General features: G+C 39.0%; 1 protein-coding gene across 8 annotated transcripts in view; it reads right to left on the minus strand.

Annotated features, from left to right (window-relative positions):
- The window catches only part of LMO7 (LIM domain 7), a 221579-nt gene that overhangs the window by 18871 nt on the left and 185570 nt on the right, over positions 1 to 17138 (minus strand). For 5 of the 8 annotated variants that reach the window (XM_013968307.2, XM_013968308.2, XM_005687667.3 and 2 more), the window contains 7 exons: positions 8447 to 8561; positions 7195 to 7356; positions 6229 to 6416; positions 5168 to 5228; positions 3507 to 3563; positions 1601 to 1626; positions 585 to 689 (listed from right to left, as the gene is read on the minus strand). In XM_013968307.2, the coding sequence (XP_013823761.2) occupies positions 585 to 689; positions 1601 to 1626; positions 3507 to 3563; positions 5168 to 5228; positions 6229 to 6416; positions 7195 to 7356; positions 8447 to 8561 (714 nt within the window). The remainder of the gene's footprint in view (positions 1 to 584; positions 690 to 1600; positions 1627 to 3506; positions 3564 to 5167; positions 5229 to 6228; positions 6417 to 7194; positions 7357 to 8446; positions 8562 to 17138) is intronic. The other 3 variants (XM_005687664.3, XM_005687668.3, XM_005687665.3) reach the window with 1 other exon arrangement.

Consider the following 17138-nt stretch of genomic DNA (forward strand, 5'->3'; position numbering starts at 1 on the left):
GCTTGTATTTCTTCCAGTCCAGCGTTTCTCATGATGTACTCTGCATATAAGTTAAATAAGCAAGGTAACAATATACAGCCTAGTAATTGTCCTCAGCTCTTCCCCAGTAGCATATTGAACACCTTCCAACCTGGGGAGCTCATCTTCTGCCATCATATCTTTTTGCCTTTTCATACTGTCCGTGGGATTCTCCAGGCAAGAACAGTGGAGTGGGTTGCCATTTTCTTCCCCAGTGGACCAGATTTTGTCAGAACTCTTCACTGTGACCCATCCGCCTTAGGTGGCCCTACACAGCATGGCTCATAGCTTCATTGAGTTATGCAAGCCTCTTCAGGCACGGTGATCCATGAAGGTGGCTAAAAATATACCCAGGGACTAATAAATAATTTAAAAAGGATGACTCCAGAAATTTTCAAAAACAGAAAAGTATTTCATACAAAACATGCTACATATCAAAACATTTGTTAATTATGTGGTTACTGGCTTTTCGTTTTCCAAGCTGCTTCTTAATACCAGTTGCCACTGAGCAGGAGAAGCTCTTGGGGCAAATGTCGTTCCTGCTGATCCACCCTACTTTGCTCTACCTGCAGCAGTCGGTCTTGCTCCTTCTGCCATCTCTCCTGCCGCCTCCGTTCCTCCTCTGGATCCCAGGCCCAGCGACTTGGGGCACTAATGGTTGGGACTGGAAGCTGCCAGGTTATAAGAGAAGAGATACAAACCAAGAAGAATATGTTATTTCATGAAGTCATCTGCTGAAGTACTTTTGCATACATGAATTATTCAGATCACCCTTGGCCTATGCTGTACCAAAGGAGAATGGGCTTTATATTTCAAAGTATGTCTCTTAACACAAATGGAACTCACCTAAGAAACAGAAAGAGATTCACCAACATAGACAACAGACTCCTGGCTGCCAACGGGGAGGGGGATGGGGGAATGGGTGAGTACTGGATTGGGAGTTTGGGATTAGAAGATGCAAAGTGTTTTATACAGAATGCATAAACGACAAGGTCTCATTGTATAGCACAGAGAACTATATTCAATATCCTGTAATAAATCATAATGGAAAAAATATAAAAAAGAACATATATACATATAACTGAATCACTTTGCTATACACTGGAAAGGAACACAATATTATAAGTCAACTATACTTCAATTACAGAGAAAGCAATGGCACCCCACTCCAGTACTCTTGCCTGGAAAATCCCATGGACGGAGGAGCCTGGTGGGCTGCAGTCCATGGGGTCGCTTAGAGTCGGACACGACTGAGCGACTTCACTTTCACTTTTCACTTTCATGCACTGGAAAGGAAGGAAATGGCAACCCACTCCAGTGTTCTTGCCTGGAGAATCCCAGGGACTAGGGAGCGTGATGGGCTGCCATCTATAGGGTCACACAGAGTCAGACATGACTGAAAATGACTTAGCAGCAGCAGCAGCATACTTCAATTTTAAAAAAAGGTCTTTTCATGTTGGAAAAGTCATTCCTGGATAAACTCTCAGGCAGCTTAAAGTAAAAATAAGTGATGCTACTGTGCACTAGTTCAGTCCCACCCAAGCCTCCTAGTTTATTCCAAAACCAAACGAAGACTACTTACATCAGGAACCACAGAATCGGAGCTTCCTGTGTTACAGCATGTGGGCAAGGAAAGAATAAAAAAACAATGTAAGTCTTCATTTCTATGAAATAATTCCCTTCAGAAAATCGTATCACTAAGCTGGTTCTATGCCAGTATACTAAGTGACATCAGTTGTTTTCAAACAACAGTAAGCTTCTCTCTTTAGTTCCATCTGCTTGTCACTTATCTTCAGAATTCAAAGCCAGTGAAAAAGATCAACAGTGAATGCCTAAGTTACAGCCTAGCTTGAGGTGCTAGGGCAGAGATACAGGTATATTTCTAAGGGGTTTCAGGGTTCTTTTATTAATAGGGTGAATAATATTCTCATAGCCTAATAGAAAAAATTGAATTTCAAATATTACAACATCTACAGAACCCAACTTTTTTACTTGTTGCTATTAATTACTCTGTGACAGGTATTAAGTCACATTTTTCAGGGCTTACTGCCAATGAGCTACTTTTCTGAAATAAGTCACCAACAAACATGTTCATGAAATATTTCCCTTTCCTTGCCTATTATTTGAAACACAAAGATTCAGACTTCACATGTAAACTTATGAGCAGAAGGTCGTTCTTTTTATTCTTAGGGACCTACATAACTGTGTTTGCCTGAATATAGTACAATGATTATAAACATGTAAGCAAATTTCATAAAATACATTCTCGTATTTTAATTTTTCATTTTTCCTGAAACCTCAGCTGTCAGATTATTCACTTACACAACAAAATTTTACAGAAAACTGCTTTGAGATTTAGGAAAATACTCTTCCCTAAAATAGTCTGTTGAAGAAAAGGGAATGAAAATTACCATGGAGAAAGAAAAGGAATTGCTTTATTTTAGCCAATCTGAACTAGGAGTATCATATGGTTTTAATTAAATTACCACAGAAAAATCAGAGTTGAACAAAAAATGTCAAACCCACTAAGGATACTGACACAAATAGACCCTTGCACGTGCATAGCTGGTAAGCTAGTTCTATTTATGATTGAAAAGATATCTTAATTCATCAAAAGTGCCTACGAGGAGATTAACACAAAATACACAGATCCAGTAAGTATCATGTTATAAGGCATGTTTATAAATATTATGGATAATCTTAAAAGTAAGAAACAATGACATTTTAGATACCAACAGCACACTCCCTATTGACTGTGCCATTGCATCTCAAATGTTGGATATTACTTTTAAGTTCTCGATTGCAAAACGCAGAGTTCAAACTGCATCCATGAGACAGAGCAGGAGAGAAAGGTGAATGGGGAGGAAAAGCCACATGCAAAGCACCCTGTGAAGCAGCACTGCCCGACTACACCAACACAGGGAATGTCAAAGCACACTCGCTGACAAGCGTGTCCAAAATTTACTTTTAATTTACTTCAACGTCAACATAGCAGTCCTAGTAACACTCCAAAGTCATCATCCTAATAGCACTGAACGATTCTGCTCTTTATTCAGAGCATTCTCCATAACCCCAAATTTGATGTTTTAGGAGTTGGTCAATTGCATGTTGGTGTAATCCAATAGTACGCAATTTGTAGGAAGCAGTAAAGCATACATGAAATTTCTCATTTTTCACTGTCACCCAGTGGCAAGAAGTGTGTGTTTAAACAGCATCTCAATTTTTTTTTTAATTAAAAAAAAAAAAAAAAAAACAAACTTCAGAAGTATACAAAGGACACGCAAAGACCCATTACCACAGAGGTAGACCCATGAACTGTAAGAAAAGCCTGATGACCCTAGGGAAAGAATGGAAATGGGTTATGTTGCTTGGTCATAATCATGGCCGAATTGAAGAGGCTCAGTGCCGAGCACCACAGACTATCAGGAGAGAGTGGAGAGTGGGAACAATTCCATGAAAGTACATGAATTGTTAGCGTGGCAGTTTACCTTGTTCAAAAAACTGTGATCGCCTTTTTAAGTTTTTCAAAGAAATAGGTTCAGAGGCTAGTTGAAAAATACAAAAAACAAAAAAGTACATCAATATCATGTCATTCATTTTAATCTCTCACCACTGGAAAACTAAATGATACTTGATACATTTTTCCAATCTGTAGCAATATTATTTTTCAAGTGACAAAACTGATAGCCATAGAAGATAGGGGTTATTTCAATGCACAAAGACACACATAGTTTTAGTAGTCTATAACTATGTTCAAATTAGTAACAGGAACTAATATTTTGATTAATAAATTTTAGCAGCTAGCATCATAGTTTCATAGAAGCCGAAGTACTATCTTCCACGCCAGATCACACAGCTTTAGGGAAATGGAAATTAAAATTTTTTGCTTAAGCTTATCAATTAAATTCTCAAGTACAAGAACTGCTTGTAACTAAGAGTTGCATAATACATAGAAGTTTTTAAAAAGGAACTAAAAAAATGGATAGAACAAGAAAATAAATATCCAGAGAACAATTTTTTTTTTTTAAGCTATAATTAAAACATTCTTCTTAACTAGGCTTCTCTGGTGGCTCAGACAGTAAAGAATCTGCCTGCAGAGTGGGATACCTGGGTTCAATCCCTGGGTCAAGATCTCCTGGAGAAGGGAATGGAAACCCACTCCAGTATTCTTGCCAGGAGAATTCTATGGACAGAAAAGCCTGGTGGGCTAAGTCCACCGGGTGGCAAAGAGTCAGATACAACTGAGCAACAGACTAACTATTTTGCTCTAGTTTCCAAGATCTTATAGCCCTAACTTTAAAAAGGAAAAAAGCAAATGGAGTCACTTCCAGATATCATAAATTAAATACAAAGATAAATAATCAATAAAGGAAGGGAAATTCATAAACTTGGTTTGACTTTTACATCAGATATTATGAACTGACAAATGCAGACTCAAAATCACCAAACCACTGAGAAAACCCAGCCCTGTGCCTGGCAGCCTAATTTCATGCTAAGAGAAGCTTCGACTTCTTTGGGTTTCTCCCTGCCTATATGGACAAGGTCTTTCTTATTTCCTTTGTCTGCCTAAGGCACAGCACACAGAATGTGGTGGCTCAGCTATTTGCAGATAACTGAACAGGAGAGGAGAAGGAAAGGAGTGGTAACTCCATACTACAAAGTTTCCCTAGATGCTGTATGGCTGCTTTTTCATTACAAATGGGTATTTTTTTCCCTAACAATTGTTATTTCCACTGGCATTTCCCTATTTCTAGGAGCTTCCAAGCTTAACCCCTTGACAACAATTAAGGGGGAAAGGAAACCTCACGCATTATTTCATTTTTAACTAAGACTCCTCTTGCCAGCACACTGTAGCAAGAAGGTTGATGGCCTCCAGAAAACCAGTCTTTCTTATTTGGATTAGATAGATAGGTGCTCAGAGCTCCTGCAGAGGCTGCCAAATCTTTGTTTGCAGTTCCTGGACTATTCAACATTGGAACTCAACGCCCTTCCAGCTGGCTGCAATTGGATCTGTATGCTAACCTTTGAGTTTCAACTTGCACTGGATCAGTTTTGCTTTCACTCACAGATATTAATTTTTATAATAGCAGGACTTGAGTGTAGTGACTTTTCCTATATTTTAAATGTAAGTTATAATGGTAATGTTTACCTTTTGATTCAAAAGTACTGCTTTCATCACGAATTCCATTGATTTCTTTTGATTCAGTATTCTAGAAAGGATAAAAATGGCAGTTAACATTCTCTCCAGTTAGACACTGGGCTTAAATAATCCATTTCTCATCAGTAGACATATCTGCTAACAAGATGAACTGTTCAGGATATTAATATATTTCTTATAGCCTTTTACATATAATAGAAATGTAATTTTTTCATTGTTTTTTAGGAGCTGTGGAAAATTAATGACTAACTGCAAGCATGAATAGCTTCAAGTTTGACCAGTCATTAATTTTCCAAGAAACATGATGGGCTAAATAACCATTTGTCCATTTGCTTTATGTCTGTAAATAAGCAACACAGTCATATAGAACCCTCTAACATTTAAACCTTTCTTATACAGGTTGCAGAATCTCCTTATCAGACAAAAGGAAGCATCTTGGGATGACAACAATTATATCTAGGGAGTCAATGTACACACATTTATTTGAAAATTTAAATTTAATTATTACTTTGATACTTGGAAAAATACTTACATTCTTATTAATCAATTTTAATCAATTAATGTAACTATGCATCTCTTAACTACATATGTAATTCTACCCATCAAATTCACCCACACAACAACTAAAACTGCTTCATGAGGTTTTTAAATTGCACACAATTACTATACTTATTTTACCAGTAAAGACTAAGGAAAGCATAGAAAAGTTATAGCATATAATTCTACATAATTAACTTCTTCACATTCACAATGATCTAAGAGATGGGTATAATGATGAACGGTTGGTAAGAAACACCTACAAAAGATCACTGTGGGATCTTTAGATTATTTTCATTATATAACTCACTATTACTCATAATTATTCATGAGTAATGCCTTATGATTTTCAAAGATATATTTTACTCTCATTACTATAAATTACCTTATTAATTATCTATGTTTTTAAAATAGCATCAAAATTGTTCAAAGAAAGTAAACTCCTCCCCCACCTCCAACACACTTCCTATAGTTGCTTTGCTCTACCCAATACTAACACTTCCCAAAATACTTACAGAACTCTGAAGGCTTTCTGAGAAATCGGTTGTTACTGACAGAGTTGAAGCTTTGTCTGAGCTGTAAATTCCGGAAGTGGCATCAATCCACTTTGTTTCAGGTGAACCTATAATTTTGGTAGCCATACTGGTGAGATTGAGGGTTTTATGCCGTGTAAATGGCAGGGAAGTCTGGTCTTTGCCCCAATCTGATTGTCACATGAAGATCAAGAAATGAGTACACATAAATGTAGAAGTGGAGAGAACAAAGTTACTGAAATGTACACACAAAACATACACACACACAAGACAAATAAATCAGACAGTATGTGAAAGAAATGAAGAGTTTAAGGCCTTTTACCACCAGATAGCCTTCCAAAACCAGAGGGTTAGAGCATGTTAATAATGAAAAGACTGGCAAATTTGCTGAATCTTTCTGTAAACCAGGACTGAATATTATATTTTGATATCCTAAGTTGGTAGGTCTGGGAAAGCTTAATGCCCTTCCCCGTCTAACCTCGACAATTAAGAAACACAGTGATGAAATGTACATGGAAACTTCCTTGAGAGTCAACAACTGGGATACTGACCTACTGTGTTCTTTCTTATACCAGTTACAGTCAGGATGCTGTAGAGGAAGTGAAACCACGGTGTAATTCTTAATATTCAACATCAGCATATAACTCCCAAATGCAGACGCAATTACAAGAGCCTTCAGTTGCTATCTGCATTCAAAGCCAGTTCAGCACATCGATCAGTCAATAAATCATGTAGAATTCAGTAAATTTGCTAGTGAAGTTTTCAGACAGAACATCCAAAGAAATATCATTCAAGACATTTCAACATAACCACAAACATCTTTCAGCCAAAAAACAAAAAAGTGAAATGGAGAGAGAAAAAAATGTTATTGAAGCAAGCTGTTATAACCACTTGCCAAAGACCAGCTCCCAGTTTAGAAAGCCAAACACAGTGGGATAACCAACTCACCAGACTTTCCATAGCGCCTGATATCCATAACTAGGCTCCCAGTTTCCTGGGCCTTAGCCATGGTTTCCTCCCACTCTTTTGTGTCCTTATATGAAAACCTGGTGTTGTTGATAGCAATAATTTCATCATCTACCTGTAGCTGAGAAAATTCTGCTGGGCTACCTAAATAAAGCAAAATAAATGAAACCACCGATGAAAAATAAAAACATGTTTTACTAGTCACTGTTCATTTAAATTAAGGAAAACAATGACTTCTTAACCTCATCTAAGCATTTCTCATATCTTTCAGTTGCAGAAGAGTCACAGAATTTCTTAAAGTTATCAAATATTTGAGTAGCTACAAAATTACAAGGCAACCAAAGGCATTTTTTTTATTCTATGGTATGTATCTTTCTAAGCATTTAAAGGAGAAATGATAAAGTCATCTGTTCAATAAAATTGCTTTATTAACCTAAGAAGAAAAAATTTAATTATGTTTAAATTAAAAACATAAAGTATATATTGTACTTTAGCTGAGCTTCCAAAGCCAGATGCGCTCTGGAATGGGAATGAAAAAAAAAAAGGTCACTTAAAATGGCTTAAAATTACTACCTATCAGTATCTAATTAAATCAGCCTTGGAATCTCAAAGAAATAACCAGAGTAAGTATGCATTTTTATATAGCTAAAACATTCAAATGAGGAACTTTTGTATTGAGGAACATATTGCATATACAATAGCTTTCGTTTTAATTTCAGGTCTTGTAATATTTTGCCAAGAGTTCCTGGGCCTAATTTGGAATAATCCTGGGTGGAGGAGGGGCAATCCTTTTTGTAAAAGTCCTGAAACATCCTCCGGGGTCCATGGGCAACAGATCCATTAGATGCTCAGAAAATACTGATGATATATAGTACCTATGTACCCACCACAAACACAAGGACAGTTCTTTCTGGATCTTCAATTTAGTAGTTTGCTAGTATTTCCAAATATTAAGTCTAAAATTTTGATAAATGAATTCTGTAACACTCACAAAATTTCGACTCAACACTAAAATCAATTAGGCAAGATCAACCAATATGTAATTCATAACTCCTTCAGTCTCCAGGAAGAAGACATATCTCTTCACTTTACTGCTGCATTTTGCATGTGTGTTTTCTCCTCCCCTTTCAAATAAGCACATTTCTGGGCAGGGGGAGGGGGTGGGAGGGGGACACTGAACAGCAAAAGACAACAAACAAGAAAACACCACAGTAGAGCAAAATCTATGATTTACCTGCTTCAACTGATGCTACGAAGATCCTGGAAAAAGCCCATTTTACTGTAAACCCAAAGTCAAGACTGCTCCCAGGCGTCTGGTTTATGCTGATTCTCATATCACTGAACTGATCCTGAAAACAAACATGAAACGGTGGGATCAAGTGTCCCTGGCACCCACATGGAGGAAAGTCTATCTGCCAAAGAAGGGAGGCTGTGTGCAGGGCACACTGGAGTTATTTCATGATGAACCAGAAACACCATTCTTCTCCCCCTTGGGTTTGGTAAAACTTTCATTTATATAAATATTTCTCAGTTTATTATTTTCTGCTAAAATAAGGGAAAGCTTCATATCTATGGCTATTGTTCTTTGCATGAATACTATAAATCAGTTGATTTATATGATAAAGCTTAGGCTTTTGCTCATCATACACTTAAGCCTCAGTTATAGACCATTTGTTGTTACCCAGGAATGGAGTTGACTGAGAAGATATGGCATATATATACATATACACATATATACACCACACACACACATATATACACACACACACAATGGAATATTATTCAGCCATGAGGAAAAGGATATCCTGCCATCTGGAACAATATGGAAGAAACTGAGGACATTATGCTAAAGTGAAGTAAGTCAGACAAAGGAAGACAAGTACATGTGATATCACTTATATGTTGAATCTCAAAGCCAAACTCATAAAACAGGGAGTAAAATGGTGGTTACAAGGGGATGGGGGTGAGAGGAAAGAACAGATGGTGTTTAAGGGTACAAACTTGTAATGAACAGTAAAATGAGCCCTAGAGATCTAATACACGGTATTGTGACTATAAATAATATCTTATTATAATCAAACTTGCTAAGAGACTAGAATTTCCAACCATAAAGAGAAAAGCTAATTATGTAATGTGAGATGTTAATTATCACTACAATGGCAATCACATTACAATATATAAATGTATCAAATTAACAAGCCGTTCTTTCAGAATTTACCTATTCTATCTCAAACACAAGGCAACAAAATGCCATCTTTGAAAACGCAAAAAAGATTGAAATCACTTATTTTTAAAATTCCACCATACTTTAAAAAACTACCTCCAGCATTTAACATATTTAGCTGAATAATTTTGAGGGTTTGTAGACCCAAATTCAGCAACCAGAATCACTTTTCTAGGAGTGGTACCGTTCCCTAATAGGCATCTCTAAGTCTGCCAAGACATTTTTGCTTCTCCGACTGCTTCATGACGATGTAGTGGTAAAAGCTACTTATGCTGCAAAATGCAGAACTAGGTCAACCCCGAGGAACCACTAGTAAGATGCCAAGAGGGCCCCTGGGACAGCATGAGCTCCAGGCCACAACCTCCTTGAAGTTACAGCAGCTCACAAGCACAAGAGCCTCTTGGACAGCTGGTAGACCTTTATTCCCATCTCCACTACAGTCCACAGCAACAAATTCTCAGTTTCACGGACTTTAAGCCATTTTCCAAAAGAAATGCTTTCAGTTTTACAGTATACTATGCTTGTGAAAAATTTAATTAACTTCCATAATTTATATTTTTTGTTTGGGGTAAAGACCAGACATAAATTTGAGCGTTTGCTTCCCAGATCAGTGTTTCCAGGTCTTTGATTCACAATTATCAAGAACTTAGACTCAATTGTTTAAAAAGAAAAATTCCTCTTAAAGTTGCTTTATTTTCCAGGAAAAACCTATAACTTCTCAATTTTAATTTGGCAGTTAAACCCAGACCTAGGACCACTGGGCAATTCAGAAATTTTTGTGCCTTTAAAATAAGTTTAAAAGTCAAGTGACTACATTCTAAGGAAAACTGTGATATTACATATGAATTAGAAGGAAGACAAGAGAGGCATTGAATAAAGGATCAAGAATTTACTGTATTATATGGACATGAGAAGTAAGTGCTATAACAATATACACTTACTCATTTGTTCAACATACATTTATTATGCATCTATTCTGATTAAAACACTTAGGAAATAAAGACGAATCAGGCATAGTCCTGCTGTTGCTGCTGCTGCTGCTAAGTTACTTCCGTCGTGTCCAACCCTCAGTGACCCCATGGACTGCAGCTTTCCAGGCTCCTCTGTCCATGGGATTTTCCAGGCAAGAGTACTGGAGTGGGGTGCCATTGCCTTCTCCGAGGCATAGTCCTAGGTCTCAAGAAATAATTACTGACTTTTCAAGAGTGGGTACAGAATTTTTTAAGAAAAAAAAAAAAAAAACAGTGTAGCTAATAATATAGAAACTTTTTTTTCATCAGACATCATATAAAGCAGTTGAAATATGGGAACTGAGATGTAGGTAGTAAGAATACTCATTAATGATCAGCCTGATGGATACCAATCTCTGGAATATAATAAAACTCTGCTATGAATAGAAAAAATTACTGGTTAGTTCTACTTCTTAACCAAAACCACCACACACTTAAATTAGAGATGACTCAATGAAAATAAGTGGTCATCTTCACCACTCTTACCCCACTCCACTCCATATTCTGACCTAAAGCCAATCAGAATGCAGAATCTATTGCTATATAAGGCCACAGAGACAAACCATGGATTAGAAATTCCAAGATACTAACTCAGGTTTTTTATATTTTGAAGAATAAGAGACAGGACAGAGTTTTAATAAATAGTTCCAAACTACAATAAAGAATTCTTTGTGGGCAAGAGTAAGTGAATAGTATCCTGTTTGGTGGAACAGGATAAAAGAGAATGAGCTTAAGCCATAGATGGAAGAGCCTCACAATCCTATTAGACCAGAAGAATTGTCTTCTAAAGGACTGCTCTTACCCTGGAGCTAAATCTCTACTTGAACATAATAAAAGGGCAAATGACCACCTCTCTGAAACAGTTAACAGAGGAGGTCAGCCTCATTGTGGCCACAGTCTGGCAGCCTGTTCTGTGGGTCCTGGAGATACACACAAAGGAGAGAGAACCAATTACAGGTCTATTTCTGTCAACAGCCAGGTAGCCTCAGGCATTTCACTGAGTCTGACAGAGACTTTTCCTCTCACAATGGCATTAATTTTTAAGCTTTCTGTTTCCAAAACGCTATTTTCCCATGCAGACCACCTTCCTCTCAAAACCTATACAGAAAGGATTAAAGTGGGTGGTCGCGGTTCGAGGAAAGGGCCCCATAGTCCCCTCTTGCATGGCTTCCTCCTATGACAGTCACTGTGGCATGTCTGTGGAATCCTAAGTTCTTGAATTAGATTATCCTTGAGACTTTTTGTAGGTAAGGTGGCTTTCCCTGGTGGCTCAGATGGTAAAGAATACGCCTGCAATGTGGGAGACCCGGCTTTGATCCTTGGGTCAGGAAGATCCACAGGAGAAACGAATGGCTACCTACTCTCTATTCTTGCCTGGAAAATCCCATGGACAGAGGGGCCTGGAGGGTTACAGTCCATGGAGTTGCAAAAAGTCAGACATGATTGTGCAACTAACATACCTCTATAATTACAGTCAAGCATAATCCAGTCAACTCTGATTTCACTTAGGATTTGTGCCTCCTGGTTTTTCTCATGAGAAATATGCCATGTGAGGATTCTACAAAGGGTCCAAGTTTCGCAAGATGATGTGGGAATTTCCTTTTGAACTGGATGGAACCAGGAATATACATTATTGGGGGAAATCTAGAGTCTTGATGACTGATAAAGAACCACGCCAAGTGGTGACAGTTGCCTATTTTGGAAAAGATAGAGTACAATTACCAACATATCAGCATCTAAAATAAAAATAACTTTCCTCAATTTAAACAGAAATATACACTTTTTAATTTCTCCTCATGCTTCTCAACCTCTTAGTCGTCTGACATTCTCTAGAATTTTTTATTCACTATTTTTATTTTTGCCTGTGCTGGGTCTCCATTGCTGTGTGGGCTTTGCTCTAGTTGCTGCAAGCAGGGGCTGCTTGAGCTTCTCTTATTGTGGAGCATGGGCTCTAGGGTTCCCAGATTTCACTAGTTTTGTCACACGGGCTCAGCAGTTGCAGCTTGCAAGCTCTAGAGCACAGGCTCAACAGCTGTGGTACACGGGTTGCTCTGGGACATGTGGGATCTTCCTGGATCAGGGATCGAACCCATGTCTCCTGCACTGGCAGGAGCCACCAGCGACACCCAGAAATAGACTTCAAGCTGAGATTTGTAAACAAAAATATGGTTATCTGGCATAGCTATGAGCAGATTTTTATGAGATCTAATAAATTAACAGGGCTTCCCTGATAGCTCAGTTGGTAAAGAATCAGCCTACAATGCAGGAGACCCTGGTTCGATTCCTGGGTTGGGAAGATCTGCTGGAGAAGGGGTAGGCTGCCTACTCCACTATTCTTGGGCTTCCCTTGAGGCTCAGGTAGTACAGAACCCACCTGCAACACGGGAGACCTGGATTCGATCCCTGGGTTGGATTCTAGTATCACCACAGATGGAATGTAATGAACAGCAGGGTCAACCTTATATACTAACAAGTCAGATGGGCATTCTCAAACTTTTTTGATCAGATAAACATGTTCATTTAAAGAGAGCTTACTTAAATCGATAAAATAAAAATACACTAAAAGTAGATTTAGGCTGTAAAATCATAAATGACAAAGGAAATAAACAATCTTTGATGTTGGCTACATGGTTCTTTCATGTCTTTTTTCAGGGTCTTAGTGGATGAGAACATAGTGAAAGTCGCTCAGTCGTGTCATGGACTATACAGTCCGTGGAATTCTCCAAGCCAGAATATTGGAGTGGGTAGCCTTTCCCTTCTCCAGGGAATCTTCCCAACCCAGGTCCCCCACATTGCAGGCAGATTCCTTACCAGCTGAGCCACAAGGGAAGCCATAGTGAGTAGCCCTCAAATCATGGCACAGCTCCTCCTTCACTGAAGATGAGTCTATATCTACCTTCTCCCCTTCTCCATGACCCACTCCAAGGAAGCAGGTGATCCTGCCAGCTCTACCACGTGACTCAGCCCATTCCCAAGCTTCTCTCTTATTACCTACCAAATCTGTTTTCGGCCCTCATCCCATCAGGCACTGCCAACTCCTCTTGCTTTCAGGAAACAACCTTCCACGTCGCCCTCTTGCCTTTCTCCTCCACCCCTCTGGCCCCCTCCTGCTTTCATTAGCGTGCTCCTCTCCTTTCCAGTTTCCTTTGGTTGCTGCTCCTCCTCCCTAGTCAGTCTCCCACTTTCTTGACCACTTGTTTTCCTGAGTAAACCTCATGCATCGTCATCAACTATTACCTAAGTCCAACACAGTCAAAATTATATTTATTCTCTTCCTCCCTAAACTTGCTCTTCTACCTCTTGTTTTTCACATATGGGTTAATTACATCACTATTCAACCAGATGCCCAAGTTAGAAATACCAGGTTCTTTCTGGGCCTCTTCCTCCTTCCTCCCCCTAACTGCTCCCCAGGCTACCTCTACACAATGGGCCCCCCACAATCCATCACACACATGCACTTAATAAAGTGTTACAAGTCCACAAGCCATAAATCTACCTTGAATATCCCATCCTTCCATCCTCCTTTAAGCTCATCTTAACTCAGGTCATAGTTTCCCTCTAAACTGCCGTGGGTAACCTTCTAATTGGCTCTCCTGCCTCCAGCCTTTCCTTCCTCCCATCTTCCGCACAGCTGCCTGAACTTTAGTTACAGAAAATGCCAATTATTATATCACACTCTATTTAAAATTTTCTGGTAGCTCCTTATAACCTACTGTGTAGATTTCAAAGTCTGCATCTCAGAATTACATTCAATTGGGCTAAGTTTTAATAAATATCTACCTTCTTTCAAAGTAATTTTAAGAATGATTTTCTCTTTATGAACCAGAAGATATTTCAGTCCACACTGGCTCTAAATTCTAAACACATGGCGATGTTAAAATAAGTCAACATTTGGTGTTTTAACTAGAAACAAGGTTCTTTTCCAATTTAAGCATGTCACATTTCAAAAAAATAAATTAGGGTCAGAGAAATTGCAACTGTGGCCTAAGAATCTAACCAGCCTGGGGCATGTTATATAACTTTCAAATCTCAAGTATTTCACTGGTAAAAGTGAGGATAATACCACATACTTTGCTAAATTATTAAGGGGCTTAAATGAAACATTTAAAAGGTGCTAAGGCACATAGGTGATGCCTATTAATCATCTTCTTTTTCCCATGGAAACAATGCTATACATGGTAATATACGCTGCTTAGGCAGTTTCCAGAACAACAAAAGAAATTCCTATTTAACTCTCGCACACATGGCTCCAAAGCTACTATGATAGAACTCAGTCAGCATTCAGCAAATACTTAAAGGTACAGGCACTGCACTAACAGTGAGCAAAATAGACTTGCTTCCCACCTTTAGATAGATTAGGGTCCAGTGAAGGTGACAAGCAGGTAAGATGAACAGAAGGAAGCTGTGAGAAGGTTAAAACCTGGGTACTCTTAAAAGAGGCACTATTGTAGACTTGGGCATCAGAAGTGTAAAAAGCTTCCTTCCCTCCACATGTATTTATCATCCTGATTCTGGGTTCTGATCTAATAATCTGGAGCAAAGGTCCTGAAACAAGGATTTGGTTGAGATTTGAGAGCAGAGGGCTAGGACAAGACAGAAAACAAAACAAAAACCCGGGCAACACCCTTTTGCGGGGGAAAGGCACATATGCAAGGCAGTCAGAGCAGGCCGGAGGACTCTGGGAGCCACACTGCTTCCTCTTGCCCTGGGTTCCCTTGAGAATTGCCCTGGCAGCCTGGATTGGCAGGGAAGAAGGAAAAGGAAGCAACCCCTAACAGAAGTAGAGGAGAAAGGGAAAGAGAGCAAAATAAAACTCCAGATCAGCAATGGAGATGAGAAAGAAATTCCTGAGCAGATTTTTAAAAAGGTCATTACGTTCTTCCTTTGTTAAGTCTTTGCTCTTTATGCTATGAATTCCCTTCTTACCATAATTCTGTGACAGGCTACTAGCCCATTTCTGCCCTTAGATTTCACCTTCTTAAAATAATTTTCTAGAACATCACAGTGCTCACATTCCTATAATATCACTTAATCCTAAAAGTCCCACATTAAAGAACCTATAAGGACCTAAATTACCTGCTGGATCAAATTCATACTTCAGTCTAGTCATCAAGGCCTTGAATGCAATTCAACTCAGTAAACACTTAAGTGACAACTATGGGTAAAAGCCGAAAAGTGAAAAAAATGAAAGTGTTAGTCAGTCACGTCTGACTCTTTGCGACCCTGTGGACTGTAGTCTGCCAGGCTCTCTGTCCATGGAATTCTCCAGCCAAGAATACTGGAGTGGGTAACCATTCTCTTCTTCAAGGAATCTTCCCAACCCAGGGATCAAACCAGGGTATCCTGCATTGCAGGCAGTCTGAGCCACTGGGGAAGAATACCAGTGAAGAAGAAAACACATGGACAAGAAAAAATTCAGTGAATGAAACTTTCAAGGGGGAAAAATTCAGTGAACGAAACTTTCAAGGGTGAAAAATTCAGTTCCAACAAGGGGGAGGAAACAGACATCTTGACCCACGAAGGAACCAACCCTCTGGGCTTTGAAGGAACAAGAGGACTTCAAAACACGGAGATGACTGAAATGAACATTTTAAAATAGGGCAACAATAAGAACAAAAATATACGTGATGTGTTCATGAAAGTAAATGGTGTGTTTCAGAGAAGTCAAGCAGTCTCATGTGAAGAGCTTTCAGCTACTTCCCCTCTCTTTCTCACAACACAAGGTGGTGTAGGCAACCTTGAGTCAAATGGCCTAAGTTCAAATCCTGACTCCATCACTCCATACCCTGTGTGGACATGGAGAAATATCACGACCACTTCATGCCTCAATTTCCACAGCTACAAAACAGCAATAAGAGGTTCATTGTGAAGATTTAATAAATCATTCCGTGCTAAGCCTACTGACATGACAAGCATTCAGTAAACATGAGCTGTGCCAGGGCTACAAAGAGAATTTGGGACCGGTCATGAGGGACCCCAGTGTTCTCGAGCGCTCTGAACTTCACAGAAGGAACCACAGCATGTCACTGGGGGCTTTGAAGCAGAGAAATTAGCCAGTCCAGCCTGGCATCGTGCAAATTAATCTGGGGCCAGCCTTGTGTAGGATGCATAAAGATCTGTGACTATTTTACAAAGTGTTTGCATTAATGAGGGAAAGGGCCGGAACTAGGGTAGCAGAAGCAAGGATAGAAAAGGGTAACAACATCGAGAGAGATGCTGTAGAAAGACAGGAAAGGATACTGCCCGCACACGCGTAGTAAAGAAAGAAGACCTGAAGAACACTCTTTTACAAAGCTACCAAGGTGTCTACCTGAAACCAATAGAATACTGCAAATTAACTATACTTCAGTTAAAAGAGAAAGACATCTCAATGTTCAGCCAGACACTTTTTATTTTTCTCTACTCTGAACTCCTAGAATTGGATAATTTGCAGGCATGTTGCATACACCCGTGCCATACTGGTCCTAGGCTGTTCTGTGCATTCCCCACCCTTTGCCCAGGTCAGCAAGTGCCTTCTGAGTGATAAGAGCAGGGCAATGCTACATAAGTCACTTTCCTCGGAATGTGGAAGTGGACACATCAAGCATTTCTAGAACAGGCAAGTAAGTGATCGTATAACATAGACGTCTGGTCAAGAATTCCAACTGCTCCACTTACTAATTCAAGCCTAATTTTGCCTGGTAGCATTCCAC

The sequence above is a fragment of the Capra hircus genome, chromosome 12, assembly GCF_001704415.2.
Source record: "Capra hircus breed San Clemente chromosome 12, ASM170441v1, whole genome shotgun sequence".
NCBI lineage: Eukaryota > Metazoa > Chordata > Mammalia > Artiodactyla > Bovidae > Capra > Capra hircus.